Genomic DNA, 17,500 nt, shown 5'->3' on the forward strand with positions numbered 1-17,500 from the left:
CAGATTTGCATAATGTGATTTGGGATTTACGTTGAAGTGTGCAGATGATTTCACTCCCTCAGTTCTTCAATAGGCACTTCATGCTCTTTCATTCACCATGTGATAGGGCCGACGTAATCTGATGGCGGTTTGATAAACTTGTGTATGCTGAAGAATGGCACTTTCATGATCGGAGATTAGCACAGTGTGGTGTGAGATTACTGAAAAGTTTTAATCTGTGAGAGTTTCCTCACGTCTGCGATCCCCTCGTGAGGAGGAGGGAGGCTCGGCCTCCGTTGGTCAAAGCATCGGAGGCTAAATGTTCTTTGGCTCAGTGTGAAGCTTCAGGGACTTTTCTGTCTGTTATTAACAAAAACACACAAGCAAATCTGTTTTTAATGCTGGAGTCAAGTGTTGTGCATATTCAGAACGCCACCCGCTGCGTTCCGTCCCTTTATCGCCATGCACGGATAATTAGAAAAGCTCTAGTCTCCGCCTCTTTTGTGTCCAATTACACGCTTTGTTGTGCAGAGATTTCACTTTTCTATGTGTTACACCTGCTGAGCCGGCTGTCACTGGCTCCCAGTTTACACCAAGGACACAGACCTTTATCTCAGACAGCAGTTGGCCGGGAGGAGGCATGTGCATGATACCTGCTATCAACCTGCCACACTTTGTTATGCTATTTATTTATTAATGTGCTCTGCTGTGGTGGAGGAAAAAACAGCTGAGCGAGAGAGGCAGCCACGCTTCAGCAGAGTTGACACGGCTCAGCGGATGTGAGGTGGCGGAGACCTTTAAAGGAGCTGCAGACGGACGGGCGAGGCCGAGGAGGACGGGTGTGGAGCGGTACTGGCTCCTGATAAACATTAATCACCGGAGTCTCCCAGGCTGAGGGGAGATAGGGCCATCACCTCATCATGCGTCCTGTCACCTGCTGAAGATCCTGTCAGAGCGGCCGCAACATCATGAGCTGTCTTCAGAAGTGAGCTCCGGAAAGTGTCCAGAGAATTGGGCCTGGACATTTTCTGGCATTTGTGTTTCTCATCTGAAGAAGCAGCTTAAAATGCAGCTGCTAACTTGTAATTAGACCTAGAAGCTGGTATAGTGTTGTTGTTTCAGGAGAATGCTCATTACACAAAGTGCACGTGTGTGAAATAAAGTGTGTTGTCATCGTTTGCCAAACTCTCTGTCTTACACGTGCACGTGGATACGTTTTGGAAAATCTGCACGTTGGGGGCACACATGTACACACACCTATACACACACATGTACACACACCTACACACACACTCTCTCATGCATCAATCTGTCGTGTTGAGGATGACTCAGATAATCATGAAGCAATCCCAGCCAATCAGGGGAGTTATAACGATGCTTCAGCTCTTATTGCTCTGGGCCGCGGAGGTTTGGCTCCGACGCTCGGCTGCGTGCTGACGTGCACGGAGAGTCCATCGTCGTGGGTGAATATCAACACGATACGTCCGAGCCCTGGCTTCTCATAAATCTGTTTCCACCAAATTATGTAATTAGAATGAGTGTGCTAATGACCGTCTCATTAGGAGAGGTGGTGGTTTTCACATCCGTTAATCATGAGACACCATCGGGGGACAGAGGCCTGAACTGGGGACTTTCCTACCAATTCACACACAAATGAAGATATTGGTAATTTAACGGTGTTTTAAAGAAACCGTGTCTCTGCTTCTTCGCCCACAGGTGACGAAGATGTTGGCCGTCGTGGTGATCCTCTTCGCTCTGCTGTGGATGCCCTACCGGACTTTAGTTCTGATCAACTCTTTTGTGTCCACGCCGTATCTGGACGCCTGGTTCCTCCTGTTTTGTCGGACATGCATTTACGCCAACAGCGCCATCAACCCGGTGATATACAACGTCATGTCTCAGAAGTTCCGCTCTGCGTTCCGCGGGCTCTACCGTTGCCAGCGGCCAGAAGGAATTCAGAGGACACTGTCGACCATCCAGCCCGGCCTCAGCACCAGAGACCAGCGAACATCCCACGTCAACAGCAAAGGAACCAGTGAAAAGGCAAAGATGACCGTCCTGAATACCACCACTGATTTGACTACCAAGCAGAATGGAAGCAGCCGCCAGGAGACGGTCAGCGGCGAGAAAGCAAAACACGCGTCTGACGTCACAGCGGCTACGTTCACTTTCTGTGTGCGTCCTTCGGAAACGTCGCCATCTGGAGATAGAGATGTGGATCAGCCTTCCTCAGACGATGCCCCGGGGGATGTGGCAGGCAAACAGACAACAGACAAACAGGACAGCATGTGAATATTCCCAGTTCACCATTTTGTGGGAAATGTAGATTTTATCAAATGACGACAAGAGAGAGAAGAAACCTGTGAGAGTTTGTTAGTTCATGATTTAAAAACGGTGGATTCCAGCCATGATCATAAACCACCACACAAACAACATAATTCACCTCGGCCAAAAAATCTTAGAAAAGAGTTTCATTAAAATACTTTACCGATAATATAGATTTACCAGTATGTACAGTGGACTAGAGCTCACTAATTAGTTTATTTAATACTACAAGTCCAGTAATCGGCTCAATCCAACATTTACATTTGATGTTACATAAGGTATTTTTGCATCAGTGAATAATTTCCAGTCTGTGAATCATGCTCATGTTTTCTAATCTGTCCTCGAGTCCTCTGTGATTTAAAGCAGAGAAGAAACGGTCGATGAAGGGAATTTAAATACGAGTTTAATACTTCGAAATACACTTGATGTCAGGATCTCGAAACAGAACATTAGAGCATGTAAACATTTTACAGTCATAACACAGATTTATGATTATGTTTCCTTGCCAGTGACACGTTGGTCCTGGATTATGAAGAATTACTGTTTCTACAACAGGATTATTTAAACAAACAGAGCAACACAGGCATTAACAGAACAAATATGATGCATCTGTTGGATAAAATACTAAATAAAATGTCCTTATAAAGATATGTTGAACTATCCACACAGCCATTACACACCAATGTATACATATGCAGTATATTCTATAATCACAATCAGCATTCAGTACAACACACTGATCATTTACTCACTTATAGTCTCGTCCGCTGGTTTAACCTGACGACCTCCTGTTGTTCTGTTGGATGTTAGTTCGCAGCTCGTCACATCTGAATGGTGTGAAAACCACAGAGACGTTGACGTGTTTCGCTGTTTGTGTGGATAAACCTGTGATCTGCACACGGTCACATGGTTCCACGTGTTTTCAGATGAGAACAACAGGAAAAACAGTCTTTAGATCGTAAGCGTCAAACAGTAACAGCAGGTTATCCACTGTAGTTTATGACAGAGCCATCAGTTTATAGCATATGTACCAAAGACATCGTGGTCAGAGATGATTAACCATATAAAATACTATGTACCCTGTAAAATACTGCATATAATTATTTAAACCTGACAATCGCTTTATTTTCTATTTATCTGAGAGACGACTTTTATTTTGAGTATTAAGGTAATGCTACCACGAGAATAAAGTCATTATATTATAAGAATCAATTATTCTGTTAATATTTTGACTTTATTCTTGAATTCTCAGATTTGTTTTCCTTTAATCATAATAATAATAATAATGACCTAACTTTATTTCCAAGGCAACTCACAAACTAATTTCTTTACAAAGAAGACAAATAGCAACAAGAATACAAAAGACAAGAAGCAAATGAAGACAATGTCTTTTAAAATCTCTTCAAATGCTCTGTTGTCTCTGGAGGCGAAGGTCAGAAGAGACATGCTAGTTACTAATGTTTGGGAATATTACCATGAATCATACATTTTATATAAAGTTGGAATATTTCTGGTTGGTTCTGTCTCTGGACCAGAGCAGACGAATGATATTAATTTAATCTCTGTGGATCCAGTTGTTTGTTTCCTTATCTTAACTCATGATATGTTAAAACGTGAGAGACACTGACAGAGGTTTAATTTAATTTAATTTAATAATTTCTGTAGATAATAAATTAAAAAAGCTTCAAAAGGACAGTTTAGGAAGCAACTCTCTCTGATGTGTATTAAACATGTGGACGTATATGTTCAGTGTGTTCAGTTCACTGATACATGGATCCAACCGGTCTCACACTGAATATCACACCAGGTTCTGTGGAACTGGAAGCAAATAACGATTTGAATCTTATGGTAAACTGAATGTCTAATATTTTAAAATATATTACTATTTTATTAAACATACAATTTCCCAGTTTTAAATGTATAATTTCTGAAACGTTGGTTCTATCTCTCATTCCCATATTCCACTGTTGTGGATTCAGATTTAGAAATGAATGAAACAGTGAGATATTCAGTTTATTATAGATTCAAACCTTCATGGAAATTAATTGCTTCCATAAACCGTCCCATGAGTCCACTTTCCCTTTAACGGATGAAGACACTGACCCATTGTGAGCTCACGCGTCGGGACTTTATCGTAGCTACGCACGTACGTCGTATTCACTGTGTTGGGCGATATTAGCTTCCTGCTTTTCTTGTGATAAAGTTACTGTAAAAAGCCGTTTTCCTTTAAACTGAGTCAGTGCGAGAACTTATTGGATTATTTTTTGTAAATTATAAAATGAAAGCAGCAGAACACACTACAAACAAACATGGCCGACACGTTCCTGTTCCTTTCTCTTTTCTTATAGTTGCTATAACCGATGGTAAAGTGCTGTGATTGATATGTAAGTTGTGTTTTTCTGGGTTTTCCTCGATGCCCTGCACGTCCACACTGATCCTGCCGGCTTCTTTGTTGTTGACAGTATTTACCGGATATTTGAGCTATTTCAAAATGTGTTGTGTAAACATGTGCATGCATGCAGCCGTGCTGATGGGTCATTTAAATAAATGGCCTTAAATATTTGCAGCCATAAACAAGCTAAAGCTGCTTTAAATGATTTTTGGGGTCCGTGAAGGTGCAACGCAAACCAACTGTAAATAAAACAATGACGTACTGAGCATCGTCCCTCGAACACAGTGCTGGTTTCACATCCAACTGGTTTCACATCCAACTGGTTTCACACATTTCCAACGATAAACCTCCGGCTCCACAAACATCGCTGCTCCAATCAGCTGATGCCAGTAGCTTTAGGGAATTTGCCGCCATTTTGAGAAACCAAGAGTGAAAGCAGCAGCTGTTCGGTGTTTCCCCAAACCGGCTAAAGCACAATGTTATAACTTTTAAAGTACATTTATAGAAAAAACAAAGCTAAGCATTGAAGCTCTGCAGCGTTTCCCACAGACGCAGATTCAATCTGCCTGCTGAAGATGGTAAAACTTAATGGATGTTTTCATGGTCCACTGATGCTGCTGGATAATCTACTGAAATTATCCGGGGGGGGGGCTTCAAGTGAGAACGCAAATGTCCGAGTCAGCTGCAGCCGACCTTCTCCAGAGTTTCTCTGATCACCTCCGAGGAAAAACGCTGTATAATGTCCGATGGAGCTCGAGTGAAATACTGTGTTTGGTTAAAAAGTAAAGTTCAATCACACAAACTAACTTGATTTATATCAAAATGTGTCTTTATATTGAAGTGAAAATAGATTCTTAATGTGGAATCTACAAACTTCTTCTGCTTTTCTCATCGTTCCCACACTTCTGCTGAACCACTGTCCCTCAGATTCATGGTATAGATCATGGTATACATCATGGTATACATCATGGTATATGATCTATCATGATATATCATGGTTTAGACTGGGGCTGCAGGGTGGATCGTTTTAAAATGTTCTCTTTTATTTTCTTATATGGATGTAATAATCTGCAAAGCTTGTTGTTTGGTGATAAATTGTTTACAAATCATTGTATTATAAGTTTTAAAAAATGACTCGTAACCTAATGTGTAATACGACAAAGTATCAGGGAGATTTTGAGAATAAAGTCATAATATTACAAGAATGAAGTCGTAATATAGAAAAAACTGATTTCATTTCTTAAAGAACTACGAAACTCATTTGTAATATCAAAGATGAAATATTTTGTTATTTATGAAACTTAAAGTTAAGTTTAAAGTAACAATGAGCTTGTTATGGTTTTATTCAAATAAAACTTCAAGTTAATTATCACACATTAGGAATGTTTTCGCAATTTTAGGACTTTATTCTGAAAATCGTTGAAATTTTGTTCCCCTGAAGTGATTGTTGATGTAACGTCTGTGTGTGTGTGTGTGTGTGTGTGTGTGTGTGTGTGTGTGTGTGTGTGTGTGTGTGTGTGTGTGTGTGTGTGTGTGTGTGTGTGTGTGTGTGAGGGAGGGAGAGAAACACACAAAGCAGAGAACACAACTAAGTTTTACAGCCAACATTTTTGTTTTTCTTAGTGGTTCCCAAACCCCTGATGGTTTATTGCAGAGGGAAACTGGTGGGATGAGAATTTTTAATTGTTTCCAGCGAGTTAACAGACGCTGCAGTGACTCACTCACGTCTGTTCTCTGCACACTTTGACATGAAGGCAGTGTATTTCCATTTTTGTCTTTTGCACTGATAGTGGCTTTGTAGAACTGCCTTGGACAGGTGTGTGTGTGTGTGTGTGTGTGTGTGTGTGTGTGTGTGTGTGTGTGTGTGTGTGTGTGTGTGTGTGTGTGTGTGTGACTGTGAGTTTATCTCTGCCTTCATTTAGCCCTGGAGAGCTGCTGGTTTGTGGTTTTAACGTGTCGTGATCACAGATTATCAAATGTACAGATTTTAAAAAGTGTCTTTCTCTCGTGTTGTTGCAGAAAGACGATGTTGGATTGAAGGAACCCGTCGAGTTCTGTGTTCCGTGGTTTATTTGTTCAGTGTCGGTGGTTTTTTCTTTCAGTAATTTAACAAAAGTCAATAAAAAAACAATTTCGCATGTTGAATCATCACTGAGTCTTTTCACTGTTTGCAGTACTATGGTGACAACTTGTACTTTAACTGTAGTAATTAGTTTAGCAGACTGAAGTGCAGGGAATCTGGGAGAATGTAGAAAGTAAATATCATACAGAACCAGAACAATTTGGACTTTTGGGGGCTTACGTTGATATTGATATTAAGGAGTTCAAATTTCTGATATCAATATATCAGACGATTTATATAGTAAGCATTAATTACGTAAAAATCTGCAATATTATAGATTATATTATAGTAAATTGACTTTTAAAGAGAAAACACAAATACAACCAAATATATAGAACTTGAATTAGGAAATGAACATATTATTGAGTAAAATATAAACTATCACACCAATATATCGGCCAACAGATACAGGTCAGGCTCTAATATTGTGCATATATTATGGGGAGGTCCATGAACTCTGTCATCATCTGACCGTCAGTACAATGTGTGTACAAATACATATTATTATTCATTAGTATGAGTCATGTCAAATGTTTTATTAATTAAACTGTATCTGAAGTCACAGGGATAATATTTAAAATATATAACCACATATAATAAAATCAGAGAATCTAGTTTCTACTGTCCCACTTCAAAAAAGTGTGAGAGCTGAATGTGATTCACAGAGGAAAACACTTCGCCCCAATCCCATAACTGTCAGTGTGTGTGTGTGTGTGTGTGTGTGTGTGTGTGTGTGTGTGTGTGTGTGTGTGTGTGTGTGTGTGTGTGTGTGTGTGTGTGTGTGTGTGTGTGTGTGTGTGTGTGTTGTACAGAACGAGGTTAGACTTCAGCCTCTGACGCGTCGTCGCTTCTCGTCTCTGGTGAAAACAAGTGTCTGGCGGCTTCATGTGCAGCGGAGCAGAAGCCCGTCAGTCTGCGACCTCTGACTCTGTCCTCCGTCCTGTCTCGTGTCTTCTGCTGCAGAGATTCTCTTGTTCTGAAACATTATGTATTTTATATGTAAGTGTCACACTGACATGGGGATAAAACACTGAATCTGAATCCTTTGCAGCAGTTTCATACAGTTATTCTTCAGTCCTGATGATTCATGGATATAGATTCTTTCCCTTTATGGACATTCAAAGTTCCACATTTCACTGGAACCTTCGTCAAACCTTTGTTTACAGTTTACAACAGACACAGAACTAGTTTCCTGTAACTAGTGGATATATTCTGGTTCAATATCTTCTCATCAACGTTGTAAATATATTGTGTTGATGTTCTCAGTTGTGTGAGTCCTGGGGGGGGATCCTCACATGTGACTCTCTCTGAGGGTTAAGAACTCAGGATGTCGCACCTTATTAAGATCTATGAGACAAACTGGAATTTGTTAATATGGGCTATACAAATAAAATGTGATTGATTAATTAATGAATGAATTAATTGATTGATTGATTGATTGATGCCATACATCCATGTTCATGTGATGTATGTTTCCAGGTGTGTGGACAGAGACAAACCAAAGTGTGGACGAAGCCTTTATACAGTCTTGTCCACTGAATGTCCGTCCTGTTGCTGTTGTTTCCACTTGTCCAGCGAACTTCTTTGTCCTCGAAATGTGTCTTTAAGTTTTCATTCACTTTCCTGCTGCACATCCACGTTGTTGCATCATTTCCTTTGTCTCTGAAACTTCTCTGGTTCCTTCTGAGTGAATATTACTCGGCACTGACTCGGATGAATCTGAGAACTCTGATCTCATTGAAGAGCAAACCCAGTGTCTTGTTGTTGACCTGCTGAAGGAGCCGCGCTCCACTCGGCCTCTGAATAACAGGACGACAGCTGTTTGACAAACAGGAGAAAAGAAGGAAATGTTAAATTATTCCATCACATTAATTAGTAAAGCAACACTCGACCAGTAGAGTGTGTTTTTACCATTTTACCAACTTTATGTTGTGAGACATTAACACTGGTGGGATTTACAATTTAAATGTGGTTGGTTAAATTAGCAACCAGGACGAATTAGCATAATAAAATGTGCAGGTGAAGAGGCCCCTTCAGAGCTGGAGCCGTGGAGACATCAGCTTTGAACTTGGGACTCACAGATGCTCTGTTTGCTGCGGCCGACATGCACACGTGTTGTGTAACTGTGTAGTGAAAGTGTGTTAAAACGTGTCAAATGGATTAGAAATGATTAACTGGGATCTGAGAGAATATCATGCATGTCTTGAAATGTTGTTTATTGATTATTTTGAGCTTCGGGATGGAGATCTGGACAAAACACTCGCTCGACCAATCCTGAGTCGTCCCAGTTGTCAGTTATGACGTTTCACCCCATCATCAAATAACTAATCAAAACCAAACTGATCAGAAATACTTGATCAAACCTCAGTGTGATAAGATAAAATGACAGAAACCATCTATGAGATGATGAACAGCTGAGACCCACTCGGGATTTGGCGAGTGAGTCATTCGCACAAGATGGCAGCGCCCGTAGATATTCTGGCAGTTTTTTTGGACAGTGAAGGAAGTGGAGACGCGTCGTCCATGTTTATTTACAGTCTATGTTAACGACTGACCTGGGGTCAGAACTTGGCCTCGACAACATCATCATACGGCGCCGAGGCATCAAACACGCCAGCTGAGCTCCACGCGTTGAAATCTACTTCCTCTGTTTCATTTCATTTCATTTCCCTCTCTTTAACTCAGTGACCCCGTGTGGCAGCTGAGAGAGAGTGTGTGTGTGTGTGTGTGTGTGTGTGTGTGTGTGTGTGTGTGTGTGTGTGTGTGTGTGTGTGTGTGTGTGTGTGTGTGTGTGTGTGTGTGTGTGTGTGTGTGTGTGTGTGTGTGTGTGAGAGTGTGATTGTACTTCTATCTTAGTGAGGACCATTATACAAAGTGAGGACATTTAGGCCGGTCCCCACTTTGTACTCTCGAGGCTGTTTATATGTTTCTCTCAAAGTTTCAGGGAGGTCCTCAGGAAGATGTAAAACCAGGAAAGAATTGCCTCAACATGAATTTGAATACACACACTTCTACTCTCTACTGCCCCTGGTGGTTGTACGGATGTATTACACCATTAGGATCATTAGTTTATGTATTTAAAGGTCCAGTGTGAAAGATTCAGGTGAAACGATCTATTGGCAGAAATTTAATATAAATAATCCTGGTGATGTTTTCACTTGTGTGTTTCATCAAAATTGTACGAATTGTTGTTTTCTTTACGCTAGAATGAGCAAATACTTTATATTTAAATACTTTACAAACTGGACACACTAAACACCTTTTACCACCTGACCACTACTAAGTTCTACACACTGAACCTTTAAAGTAGCTGGGATATTATTTGAAGTATTTGGAGTACATTAGAATCATTTGTTTGTGTATTTAAAGTAGTTGGGTTATTAGAGTAATGTCAAGGTCACATGCTTCCCACCTGTATCAGTCCACAGTCTAAACGTAGCCTTAGTTTGAAGGATTAGACAAAAACTACTGGACAGATGAAACTTGGTGGAAGGAAGAAGAATTCAACTTTGGTGCAGATCAGTGGATGGATCCAGGAATTCTTCTTCTTCTTCTTTAACAATGTGAGACAGGATGTGTTTCACTGATTTCTCAGAGAATAATAATTCATGGATCTTGAGTTTATAGGATATATATGTGGTCTCATAAGGAGACTGTTGGGCCTTGATGGAGGTTTGAGCTCTACTGAGTGACACTCTGGTTTAAGATATTAGTCAGTGCGTCATGACATCACAAACTGCAGCATTCATATGTAATAACCTTTATTATATGTCATTATTTACATACAAATGTTTAGTTTTATCATTGAGATGTTTTGCACCATCAGGCAAGAGAGAGAGAGAGAGAGAGAGAGAGAGAGAGAGAGAGAGAGAGAGAGAGAGAGAGAGAGAGAGAGAGAGAGAGAGAGAGAGAGAGAGAGAGAGAGAGAGAGAGAGACAGAGAGACAGAGAGACTGAGAGAGAGAGAGAGAGAGACAGAGAGAGAGACTGTGTGTGTCCTCTCATCTCTTCTCTCCTTCCTCTTCTTCTCTCTCTTCTCTCCTCTCTCCAGTTGATCTTTCTTTTCCTGCTTCTTCTCCTCTTTCATCTCCTTTTCGACCATAAGCTTGTCCTCATCAACTTTGTTGTTTTCCAGCAGTCAGCTGCCTCTTCAGAGCTGTTTTCTGCAGCCAGAGCTTCATTTTCAGCACTCGAGCAGAAGCTAGAGCAGCGTTTTCTTTAGCCAGAGCTGCATTCTCAGTAGTGAGCTGGCTCTTCAGAGCGCTGTGTCCTGCAGCCAGAGCAGCGTTTCCTGCTGCCAGCTTTGGGAGCGCAGAGTTTTCTGTCACCTGCTCCTTTAGAGCAGCGATCTCAGCAGCCAGCTCCTCGTTCTCCCTCTTTGATTTCAGTAAGGCGTAGAGGAGGGCCTGCGTTGTGGTGCGTCTGCACACGTCTGTTGGGGCTGCGTGATCAGACTGCGTTTGTCCAAGTGACTGAAAGACACAAATATACAAATAACAGGTAAAAACACAGTCCCATCGTAACTTCAAATATATTAAAAGAGACAGAGCAGAATGAATTTTTGTAATTTACATGTCTGCTTTCAAAATCTGCAAAACTACTGTAAAGTAAGATGAAGAAATAAAAGACCAGTGTGTTTTGAAGAGGTATAAAAACAGTTTAACCTGAATTCTCTCCTATTTAGAACAAAACTCACTTCGTCTGCTGAGCAGTTGATCCTCTTCACGTTGGATGAACGCAGGTGATCCAGTGTAACAAAGTGGTTGTGAAGTAAATCTGCTGTGAAGCGCTAGTCTACTAACGATCGTCTGGGGCAGTTTAAAGACGTTCACATTGATATTTTTAAAAGTAATAACTACATTTATGATAACGTTTTTATAATAATCGTGAAATAAAATAGAAAGAAACACAAATATTGTCTATTTAATGTATATCTATGTAGATATATACACATGTATGTTGACACAAATTGAGTCAAGGACACAGAAGTCACGAGGAAGCTCCGTGTTCTAGATGAGACGTTCAGGGTGAAGACGAATGATTAACACTCAGATGAATCTCCAACATTACAGGTGGCAGCATCGTTCATGTATAATTCATGTGCAGTATATATGCTACATGACTATGAATATTACATGATGCTGTGTGTGTGTGTGTGTGTGTGGCAGGTTCAATTTCTCACTCCAGGGAAAACATTAACATTTATCAGCAGGATTACACAGAAACAACCGAACAGATTTCTGTGAAACTCGGTGGAACGAGGACGAGGAAGGAGTCGTTGCATTTCGGCGTAGATCTGCACAACGGGGGCGGAGCCAGGATTTTCTTTAACGTTGTGAGATGTGATGTTTTTTCCGACGAGAATAATTAATAGTAAATCAGACACATGTAGGGGGAAAGAGTGCGTGTAATCTGGTGCAGCTTGATTCATGTTAAGGGGATTGTTAAATTCATGCAAAACACGTAAATAAAATATAAAAAATATATGTGGGGTGCAGGATTGAATTTTAATTGATTTAAAATAGTAATAGGGACTATATTTATATTATTGTATATCCCATATATTCCAGGAGCCCAGTGGTTTTATTTTAATTGATTTAAAAAAAACCTTAAACAGACCTGCTCAGTGTTGGTTCTGCATCCTGATGATTTGCAGGATGCACATGCTGAAGTGTTAATGACTGAGTTGCTCTGTGCAGCCGCCACACACAGCGCTGCATTCATAAACTTCACAACCCCCTCACCTGACGACTCCAGCCCCGTGTGCAGGCGCCTGTCAGAACCTCCGATCAGCTCTGTTCTCTGTGACTCACTGTGGAAACACAACCTGTGGCTCCACAGCGTGTCAGACTTATTAAACCTTCTTCACCAGAGAGCCTTTCTCAATGTGTCGCCCCCCGTCACTCGCCCTCACTGCAGAGAGGTGTGAGGAGTCACCGAGGGCAGGAGGAACGTTTCTCTTTTCTCAATATCTTCACTCTCCTGTTGACTTCACAAATCTGAGATGAGAGATGGCATCGCTCGAGAGGAGGAGGAGGAGGAGGAGGAGGAAGAGGCACAAAGTTTTACTCAACAACTCCACAAACAACGTCAGTGCAGACGTACAGTGACTGTGTCAGCTATCATCTCAACCTTTACTTCTACTTTAAGTTGGATAATTAGCGATATGATGATAGAGCAATAATTACCATGTTGGTAATTATTGCACATCAACTCTTCTTCAGATACGTCTGACGTCCGCACTGCTCTGAGGTTTTAGAGACGCTGAAACTGAGACGTCCGGAAACTCTGCTGGTTCGGTTTTAGTTTGAAAACTTCCGGGGCTGCGTTTTAGTCTGGACGGAAAGAAACAGACGTAAACAGGACGTACGTAAATTCCTACATTACGTTGTGAAACCAGTCAGATCAAATGGGAACACTGGAACAAACACATGAAGCCTGGTTCGGACTCTCAGATCAGGAAACGTTGTTAATTTTCTGTGTTTTAAAGAATCTCCTGTTCAACTGAGTTCGTACAGAATCCAGCCTGAATGATTTCTGTCTTTCTGTGTTTTCTCTGATCGCAATACAACATCTGTCGGACACAGCCCGTCACAAACCTGAGGGGCTGACAAGGTCCTCGAATCGCTCTGTGAGCCGAACAGAGGACAAAATAAATCCTGCCAGCTCTGGTGGAGGAACCCCCCCAGTCGTTTCCTTCTTTATTTGTGGCTCTGCATTGTTAGTGGATTGACAGCGATGGCCTCAGTCCTCGGTTTGATAAGATTATGTGAAACTTAGTTGAACCTCCAGGGAAACGGTTCTGCTGCAGAAACAATCAGCGGAGGAGGAAAAACAGCAACATGGAGAAAAGCAGAGCAACAACTACAGTAGGAAAACCAAAGGGAGTTAACTACTCGTACGTGTGAGGTTTTAAAGAAGCAGAAGTTTTTCTAATACACACAAATATATTCTGGCAGTTGGGATGTTATACAGACATGAAAATATAACTTCTGTCGTCTGTTTATTCTGATTCTTTATCATCAACATATTTCCTCTCTACACAGACGCTGACCTTTTGCTGTGTTGTCGTTGGCAGCGAACTTATCTTTGACTTTAGAAAACCAGTCAGTTAATTAGGATTAAACTGAGAAGACGTTGTTCGAGGTCCATGTTGAAATGGTTGCGTTTCACTAAAGAGCTACAGGCAGTTTAATGTTGTCCAGGTCTCCTGCTTCTTTCTGATAAAGTCGGTTACTGGAGCTAAAGAAACAATATTTTCAGTGCAAAGTAGTAAAAACCTGCTTGAAGAGTCAATCGATGTTTGTAATTTTTAATTCATGATGTTGTTTTCTCATCATTTCAGACATGAACTGAACTCTAGAGAAGTTTGTGTGAATGAGAATGTCCGAGTGAGAAGCTTCGGACTTTCTGTGGAGTTTTAGTTGATTTATTTGCTTTAAATTAAATGGTATGTGCTGTAGTTATTCCTAAGGAGTTTTCTTTTGCTCTCGCATTTGCTATCATATATTCCCAAGTTAAAATAAAGTTTGAATGTGATGAATCATGTCGATTTATTTAAAAGAAATCAACTAAAGCCAATGAAGTTGCAATTATCTTATTATTGCATCTTGGAAATGATTCTTACTTAATATTTGGGATAAAAAGGATAAGCAATCAATTCTTAAATCTTAAATCTTAAATCTTAAATCGAACAAACATTTCTACTGCATTGGATCCAAGCCATGCATCATGTTGTGAGTCTTCCTCCTAAATACTGTGATTCATGTTAAAGATAATGAGCTGCAGAATCTCCATCTCCTCCGTCCCTCCAACCTCAGGTCCACACAAACAACCTGCTTCTCACTGCACAGATCTAATTGGACTGTCGGTGTCTCCTCCGAGTCAGAGTCTAACCCCGGCTGCTGTGGACGAGCCGCTGATCACAGCTGGGGCCTTTTCTCAGCTCTTACATCGCTCGTTCATTAGGATCAGAAAGAAAAAGATAGTCGGAGGTCGTCTTCTTTTTCAGAGCGCACATGAATCTCGAAGAAAAACGCTCGCCCTGCCACCGCCTCCTGTAGATTACCAAGCAACCAGGCAGCCAACGACCGGGCAGATGAGAGTCGCCCAATCTCAACATCAGGAGAGCAGCAATCTGCAGATCAGGAGAGCAGCAGCAGCAGCAGGAGGAGGAGGAGGAGGAGGAGGAGAGTCTCTGATTTCTCCCCTGTGCTATCACCGGCTGGCAGACAGAGCTCAGAGGATAAAGCCACAGAGGAGCACAGATAATATTGATGTTATTAATATGTGCAGGTCTCTGTGCAACTTTTAAAATGTGAAAAGCTACATTTCTAAACAATAAAAACGTTCCGTGCACACATGAACTGCTGCTCTGGCTGCTGCAGCCGGTTTCTGTAAAGTGATCGAGGAAAGTGTCGTCGGATGGATGTTCCCAAGCAACACGCTTAAAAACCAAGGTTCTCTGAGAAAGATAAACTCCACAGCAGCAAGTGGCTTATGCATCACTTCAGTTTCCCATGAATCATAAAATATGATCGAAGGTGTTTGAATTTAAGTCTCGATAACATCTTGTTGTTTAATTGGCTCATTAATAAACATCTCTCACCCACGTTCGGCCTGATCTGCATCAGTGAACCGGTGAAATCTAAATCTCTGGAGCTCACCGACGTATAAACTGCATCTCAATTCAGGGGCGTCTTCCTTCGGAGGACCCAGACTGAGCAGCACCTGTCGGCTGCGTCCTCCATCGGCCACGTGGACCACAAACAGCCTGGTCCTCTTATCGTCCCCAGCAACACAGCAACGGACCAATAAGTTCTCCGGTTGATTAAAAACGATGAAAATATGGTTATTTAACATATGCACCGTCAGCTGTTCGGTTGTGTGATTCTATTTAACAATAAATTCAGTCAACATGCAATTTATGGAAAACATAACAGCAGTTCAGTGAATAATTCAAACACATTTATTGACTTTATCATGGTCAGTGCATATAAAGCAGGTAGGATGAACTCTGCACCACAGACTGTTTATAAAAAGCCCAGAGATCCTGCAGCTGGTGAATTAAACAAGGTTCGAGAAGCAGAGAGTTAATTGGCTGAAAATGAGTTTGGTTCTGTAGCAGAGTTGCTGATTGGTTGACTCCCTCCACTTTACAACTCTGTGTCCTGAATGGAATCGTGGTCACGTGGTCAGAGGGTGAGACACAACGATCAGTGGCCATCGCAGCAGTGCTCAGCTTAAAAAAAATGGTAAATTGCAGGCAAACAAAAGCAGGAGAGTGTTTGTGAAAATGTGTGAACAGCAGGTGGAGGCCGAGCGGGAGAGGCTGGAAAAGGAAAGAGACAATGACTGAGTGACAGTGAGTAAATGTCACGCTTAGTTTGGCATTTACAGTCTCCACAGGGCTGTAAGTGACACAGCTACTTAATTCTGTGCTGACTCTAATCACAGTTACAGGCAGTGGGAGTGAATGTGTGTGTTGTCGACGTAGTATTACAACGATACACTTTTGCACTTTGTATTTCAATTGTGTCTGAATCAGATGGAGGCTGATAACAGGATCAAATTTACACCTGATATTAAAATGTGTCTGATATACGCACAGATCAACCTCTGAAATCAATCTTTGTGTCCGCCTGAATGTTTGTGTCAGATGTAATGAAATCCCCTGGGGCTGTTCCTGATGTTTCCTGTTCACAACAACATGAGGTCACTGTGACCTTCACCTTTGACCCACGCCCACCGAACATGTAATCAGTTCATTATTGACTCCAAGTGAACATTTGTACAGAATTTGAAGAAATGTCCTCTCTGTGTATTTGAGATATCCTGTTCACAGGGGCAATGGGGCGGACGGACGGATAAACCTGAAACTGTTTCTGGACGCTGGCTGTTGCCGACGCAGAAACAAAAATATGGGGACAATATTTTTGTGGATTAAATAAAGATCACAGAAAGTAGGAAGAAGGGAAATCGTGTACAAGGCTCTTGAAAATACCCACAATTCATATTAAACTACACGTATCACACATCACAGCAATTATCATCAAGTAAAATATATGGTAAATAACATAATAAATACTGTACGTGGTCGATTGTTATTATTTTGACTTCCAACAGTTTTCAAAGAGGTTTCATTCAAGGTAACTGGACGAAGGAGAAACACACAGTTTGCCCGTTAGCTGATTCATCTCAGTTGTGATGCTGCATAATATGAATAAAACTCAGTATTATTACAAAACGTATATTCTTGTTAGTATTTCAATGTGCTGCTCTCCAGCTGCAGGTCACAGTCGCTCCATCTCTTTCCCCTCACTTCTTCGCTCTCGGCCCAGACGAGGGTTGATAATGTGGATGAAAACACCTCGTTGAGGACGATGGAGGCTGAAGAGGATCCCGGGGTCTCGGCACAATGCGCCCACACCGAAGTCCTCCAGCGTCCTCCAGCCCCTCGTGTTGTCATCTCGTCTCGACACTTATGTGACGGCGAGTATTGACATGGAAATTGCAGCGAAGCCACAAGCGCTGCCCCTGAATTCAGAGGAGACGCCACATGGTTCAGCAGATAGAGCTGCCGGCTGCGGCCACAATGAAGAAATAACGAGTCGCAGGAACAAAAGGAAGAACAGGGTCTCCTCTGCCCGGACACTGAAGTGGAATCTGTTTATGCTGAGATGA

General features: G+C 41.6%; 1 protein-coding gene across 1 annotated transcript in view; it reads left to right on the top strand.

Annotated features, from left to right (window-relative positions):
* trhr2 (thyrotropin releasing hormone receptor 2) overlaps positions 1-5,004 on the top strand; it is an 11,404-nt gene extending 6,400 nt beyond the window's left edge. The window contains exon 5 of the mRNA XM_035155868.2: positions 1,696-5,004. Within this exon, the coding sequence (XP_035011759.2) occupies positions 1,696-2,271 (576 nt within the window). The 3' untranslated portion in view covers positions 2,272-5,004. The remainder of the gene's footprint in view (positions 1-1,695) is intronic.
* Positions 5,005-17,500: the final 12,496 nt, after the last annotated feature.

The sequence above is a fragment of the Hippoglossus stenolepis genome, chromosome 5 (assembly GCF_022539355.2).
Source record: "Hippoglossus stenolepis isolate QCI-W04-F060 chromosome 5, HSTE1.2, whole genome shotgun sequence".
NCBI lineage: Eukaryota > Metazoa > Chordata > Actinopteri > Pleuronectiformes > Pleuronectidae > Hippoglossus > Hippoglossus stenolepis.